Source organism: Eptesicus fuscus, chromosome 9 (assembly GCF_027574615.1).
Source record: "Eptesicus fuscus isolate TK198812 chromosome 9, DD_ASM_mEF_20220401, whole genome shotgun sequence".
Lineage (NCBI taxonomy): Eukaryota > Metazoa > Chordata > Mammalia > Chiroptera > Vespertilionidae > Eptesicus > Eptesicus fuscus.
The window spans coordinates 30,473,028-30,479,054 of NC_072481.1; the positions used below are offsets into that span (position 1 = coordinate 30,473,028).

Below are 6,027 nucleotides of genomic sequence, written 5' to 3' on the forward strand. Positions count from 1 at the left end.
CCATGCTCATAAGGAGAGAATGTTCCTGCATCAATGTTAATGTATGGGTCAATTTTAATTGAAGTTACATGTAAACCACATGACTTCAGTATTGTGCCCACACTGCTGGCGATGATTCCTTTTCCAATTCCTGATATAACACCACCAGTAACTAGAATGTACTTCATTTTACTTTGTGACCTGGGAGGAGGAAAAATTATAGGTTAAATATACCTCAACAAAATAAACTAAGGTTCAAATACCAGCTCTGCCACTTACTAGTTATAACCCTCTTGAAGCCTCGGTTTCCCTGTCTGTCACATGACTTCTGAAAGTTGTTACGTTGTTTTGGGGTCACTGAATGGCTTCAGTCAAATATGAGTTGAGAAACAACTGCTAATCAAATAATGTATTTTTTTAAAGCTTTGACAACAACCCTTAGAGTCAACTTAGTAAAAAAAATAATAACTTTAAGCTATTGACAGAACACTATGCCTCCAATGTTGGCTGACATCACCACCAGACAATGGAACACCAGGCAGGCACCTCATTATTTTCCCTACATGGGGAAAACAATTTCATCCTTGGATGAGCACTCTGATTTCCCATAAAAGAAATAGTGTCTTTGGCTAAACTACAATGTAGCCCCAAGAAAACACAGCTCCTCTAGGTTACGGAAGACAGAATAAAAGGAAAGAACTTTAACATTCACAAGAAGTTGCAGTTAAACGTACAAATCTTTTAAAGGTAGCTCTCTTCTGCAGTTTAATAACTTTAATAGGTTACTTGCCAGCAATCTCTCCCAGGTATGACCTGAAGAGTTTTATATATGGGAGGAAAGGGACAGCAGATAATAAACCAGTGTGAAGCACATAATGGGCGGGGGACTCAAAGAGAGGGCAGATTAGATTAAATTCAAAGAACCAGACAGTTGTGGCAGTGTCTGGAAGAAGCAGACTCTGTGAGCGATAAAAGGGATGGACAGATACAAGCACAGCAGAAACCAGGGGCAGGTAAAGCGGCACAAACAGTGGAGGAGACAGGGGCAGGCTCGCCAGGGAGAATTTACCACTGGTCCTCAGCTTCAAAGGTCCGGAAACATCATTTGGTCAACAAACCTAAATGTGATCCAAATGAAAAACGCAATCGCCAAGGAGAAAAAGCGGTGCTTGCTTTGGCAAAGTCAGGTCCTTCTCTGGGAACACGTCATGTGAAGCCAAATTATAATAAAAATAAGCTAAGGAAAGGAACAAGGAAACAGGAGTTCTGCTTGGAGCAATCTCCCACCTTGCTCTTCCCCAAAGCAAGACACGCTTGGCAAGAAGATGAGCATGCTTAGAATGTCTTCCCTGACAGAAGACACCGTGACCATGTCCCGCTCTATCCTCTATTGCAACATTTCCAAAAGCATGTTCTTGGTTTCTACAAAACGCATATGGGGTTCCCAAAAAGGGCTTGAGAGACAGATAAATAAGAGAAATGCTGGAATGCTGGCTCAACAGTCAATTGGCTTCTTCAATGCAAGACCTCTCTGGGAGCCTTTAAGAAGGTAACATTTAATGTGACCTCCAAAAAAAAAAAGGAGTATACAGCATGCAGTTTCCCCAAATTTATTTGACCCCATGTCCCTAACATTTGGGGGGAAACACTTCTCTGACTGTTCCCTTAAAGTTAAAATAGTTCCTTCCTGTCACATGAATATCAGGCTTGGTTATATTTTAAATATGTCCTAGCCAGGGATATCCCGGAGACCATGCCTGGTCTTACTGACTAAATGTGGATGTTCCTAGAAATTCCTCAGCCACTCAGAGTGGGTTACAGAGTAAGAAGACTCATCTCACCATTTACATTTGAATTGCCCCAATTTTACTGTAAAAGGTAACGCCTCTCTTTAGGGGTGATTCTCGCAGTCTCCCACAGTGCCTGGCGATAAATATTCAACGTACTCAAAACCAGGCGGGGGCTGGCAGGACTCCTCCACAGTCCTGGACTACCCACTACTGTCAGTATTGTATGTAAGCGCTCCGGAGCCAGACACTGGGGACCACCATCCATCAGATTTGGGCCCACACCTCAAGGGGCAGGCAGTCCAGTTAGGAGGCAAAACATTTATCAAGAAATGAGTAATCCAGGGATGGTGAGAGCAGAGGGACAACATGTGGAGGGGACAGAGGGGAAAGAGAGAGCAGAAAGCTTTCAGTGACAACACCAGGGTAAAGTGCCATGCATGACCCCTCTGGAAGGAAAGAGAAATCCACGGGAGGGACCCAGCCTGCCCCAGCTGTGCTGCCCGGAGAGACTTGCAATGGGGGAAGCAGGGGAAGGGGGACAGTGAACAGGAAGGTGAAGGCTCTCCACAGAAAACAGAGGCAGGGCCGACAAGAGAGAAGGGCTGAGAGGGGGGAAGGCAGGTGGGAAGTACGTTGGAAGTGTAGGCCAGGGGCCCAATCACGTGAAAATGGGAAAGTCCAAATCTGAACTTTATTCTGAAGGTGATGGAGACATCGGAAGGTTTCCAAGCTAAGAAGTAACAAAAACCACGATGCATCACAGGAATTCAACAAAGTGGGGGGGGGGGGGGGAGCTTCTTTCGTTGTTAAATGCCGTGAGATCCAGTTCCAGCTCCGCCACTTGTGTTCTGGGACCTGTCAAGTCACTCCAGCTGCCTGAAGCCCGAGTCCTTCCATCTGTGAAATGGGGGTGACACTCTCCACATCGCATGTGTCACTGCTGAAGATTCAAAATTATAACGAGTGCGGACGAGAACGCGCCACGCAGACACGGGGAACTTAACTTTAAAACGCAACATCTTCACCCCGGGCGGCCGGGCAGGGAGGCGGCCGGCCGCGGGGCTGCGGGGAACGGCGCCGGGAGGCTGTCAGGCCCGGCGAGCTCCAAGGCCCCTTCCGCCACGGGGCTCGGGGCGCGCCGGAGGGGGCCGAGGCCAGGCCGCGGAACCCTTCCCACCGCGACAAGCGTGTCTCGGACCTTAAACCCCCGCCCAGCGAAGGGACGGCCGTGCCCTGAGGCCGGAGGGACGCGGCCCCAGGCAGTCCGAAAGGAGCAGCATCCACGGGCTCCGGCGCTCAACGGCCCTCTCCGTCCACGCGCCATCCCCGGCCTCCCGCGGCTGGGCCTCCACACTCGGACCCCGTGGCCTTCCCTGCGGCCCCCCGCCCACTGCGGCCCGTCTCCCCAGCGGCGCCCGGCCACGCGGCCCCGCGCGCGCGGGAGCCGGCTCCCAGCCGGTCCGGCCGCCCGCCCCACTCCCGTTAGGCTCGCAACTCATTGGGCAGGCCGGCCACCCACATCCCCCCTGATTGGTGCGAGCGGTGTCCGTCACCCGGCGGCGAGGCTGTCCCGCGCGGGCTCAGCTCGCGCCGCCGATTTCTGCACGGAGGACAGCTCCCCCGGGATCCCGGGTGTCAGCCTACCTGAGGCCCGCTGCAAATCCTCCAGTCGGCTAAGGAGCTGGGAGGGAGACGCGCGTGCTGGGCCCCCGGCAGCCAGTGAAGCAGCCCGGCCGCATGCGCCCGGCAGTCTTCTACCGAGGCGGGCCCTAGGCGGTGCGCACGCACAGGCGGGGGGCGGGGCGGGCGTGCGGACCCTCCCCAGGGTGGAGCCGGGGTGCGCAGGCGCAGGGCAGACTCGCTCTCCTACCCCCCTGGCGGACTGGTCTCCGGGGTCCTCCACCTGCTGACGCTGGAGAAGGAGCTGTTCCAGGCTGGGCAGGCCCCTTCCTCATCTAGCTCCCTTTCCCCCACATCATCCCTGACGGTGGCTGGTCCCGTGTCATCCCGCTAACACTCACTGAGCACTCACGGTGCCACGCGCTATGCTGGGCTCCAAGGGACCCTGTCCGAGGTCTAACGATGTAGTGCAGCCCACTGATCAGCTAATTTACACTTCACCATTTTCATAAGTGATTGCTGCTGAAGTGCATGCCAGGGAAGTGAGACTTAGGAGGGGAATGGGGTGTGTGTGTGTGTGACTAAGTCTGATGGGGGCTGGGGATGCAGGGGGGAAAAGTCTTCCCTGTGTGGACAAAAAAGGAGCCACAAGCTAATCTAATTTAGGGAAGGCAGCATGGGGGCCTTGCAAACTCAGAGACCTAAAGTAACCACAAAGGATGGTCTGATTTTTTAATTAAAATTTTAAATTAAAAAGCAGTGTATGATGGATAGCCATGTCCTAGGCCGGTATCTTCTCTGACAAAGATCAACTTTGATCTTAACTGAACCTATGTCTTTTTACATCTATGATAACACACCTTTGGAATGTCAGGGTAACTTGTAATTTCCCCTTTTCCGGACCCCTCCGGGTACAATCAGTGCGTCAGGACACCAGGGCAAGGAGACCACAAATTCCCTCCTTGTTATTGTTACCGTGTTAATTATTAACTATCCTGTACCCACCTATGTAAAAGAAGCATGTGTTGCCCTGCAGGTGTGGCTCAGTGGCTGAGTGTTGCACCTGTGAACCAGGAGGTCAGGGTTCAATTCCAGGTCCTGCGGGCTGGATCCCCAGTGTGGGGCGTGCAGGAGGCAGCTGTTTAATGATTCTCTCTCATCATTGATGTTTCTTCTCTCACTCCCTTCCTCTCTGAAATAAATTCAAAAAAATTTTTTAAAGAAGCATGTGTCTATCATTTTACTTTTTATCCAATCTCAGAGGTTTTCCCCCCTTTGCTTTCTCCCACCTCCCTAATCTATCACCAATGGATTTCATGTAACCCACTTATATCTCCTTTGATGGTAATTTATTTTTAATATATATTTTTTATTGACTTCAGGGAGGAAGGGAGAGGGAGAGATAGAAACATCAATGATGAGAATCATTGATTAGCTGCCTCCCGCATGCCCCCTACTGGGCATGTAGCCCACAACCTGGGCATGTGCCCTTGACTGGAATCAAACTCAGGACCCTTCAGTCCTCAGGCCCACACTCCATCCACTGAGCCAAACCGGCTAGAGCCTTTGATAGTAATTTATAAAAATAGGTGAAAAATCACCATTCTCCAGAACATTATCTCGATACATTGAGAGTCTTCTTTCTGGCAATTGTTGACAGTTTGGCTCAACTAAACTCACAAAAATTCTTTACCGGTTTGAATGTTTCTTACATTAACACCTGAAGTTTACTGGCAAAAGAAAGGGAGGGAAGAGATCAGGGTAAGAATGAGGCAGGAAGAAAAGCCCGTGTAAAGGTCCTGAAGCCCAGAGGAGCCTGGCACGGCTGAATCGGAAGCCCAGTAACTGCGTTGGAGAGGGATTAACGTGAGACCAGGCTGGAGAGAGGGGCAGGGCTATATGATGTAGAGCATCATAGACCAAGTTAAGGATTTTTTCCCTCCCAAGAGCAGTGGAAAACCAAGAAACTTTGGAGGAGGGGGTTTTGTTTTTCTTTCGAGTAGTGAATTAGGTGCACATGGTTAATTTTTTCCTTCAAACACTTGAAAAGTAAGTCATCTCTGTACCCTAGTATTCCTGTTTTCTACCTCAGAAGCAATTTGTCACAAGTTCTTTTCTGTCTTCATTAAAGAGTTTTTGTTTTTTTAAGGTGTGATATGATCAAATTTGTATTTCAAGAGAATCACTCAAACAAGTGGATTTTAAAAAAAGAGGGCTTCTGACTCTTTCCAAATCTAGATCGCCCCCGCTCCTACCCTGCCAAGGTGCCCAAACTGCACTCAGCTTCAAATCTAAAACGTGCTTGGGATGTGTGTGAAGTGTATGTGACCTCGCATTCTTTTAAGAAGTATTGGTGTTTATCAAAGTGCCTGGGACATGACAGACAATGAGAGCATACTTGCTGAGGTAATGAAGATCCTGTAGGAGATTTAAAAATGAGCTGTTTACTCAGCTGCTCTTCTAGGTGACCCCTGGACACGCCCTTCTTCCGCAAACCTCTGCCATCCCCTCCCCCATACTCTCTCTCAGCTGATGGTCTTGCTTCCTATTTCACTGAAAAAAAGACAGAGAGAGAGAGAGAGAGAGAGAGAGAGAGAGAGAGAGAGGCCACCAGGAGAACTTCCTTGAGCTCTCACCA

General features: G+C 49.9%; 1 protein-coding gene across 4 annotated transcripts in view; it reads right to left on the bottom strand.

The window, feature by feature from the left end:
- Positions 1-3,529, bottom strand: part of CTPS1 (CTP synthase 1) — a 32,005-nt gene extending 28,476 nt beyond the window's left edge. For 3 of the 4 annotated variants that reach the window (XM_028160284.2, XM_028160286.2, XM_008151296.3), the window contains exon 1: positions 2-180. In XM_028160284.2, the coding sequence (XP_028016085.1) occupies positions 2-167 (166 nt within the window). In that variant the 5' untranslated portion in view covers positions 168-180. Of the gene's footprint in view, position 1; positions 181-3,413 lie in introns of those variants that run through there. The other variant, XM_028160285.2, reaches the window with a different exon arrangement.
- Positions 3,530-6,027: the final 2,498 nt, after the last annotated feature.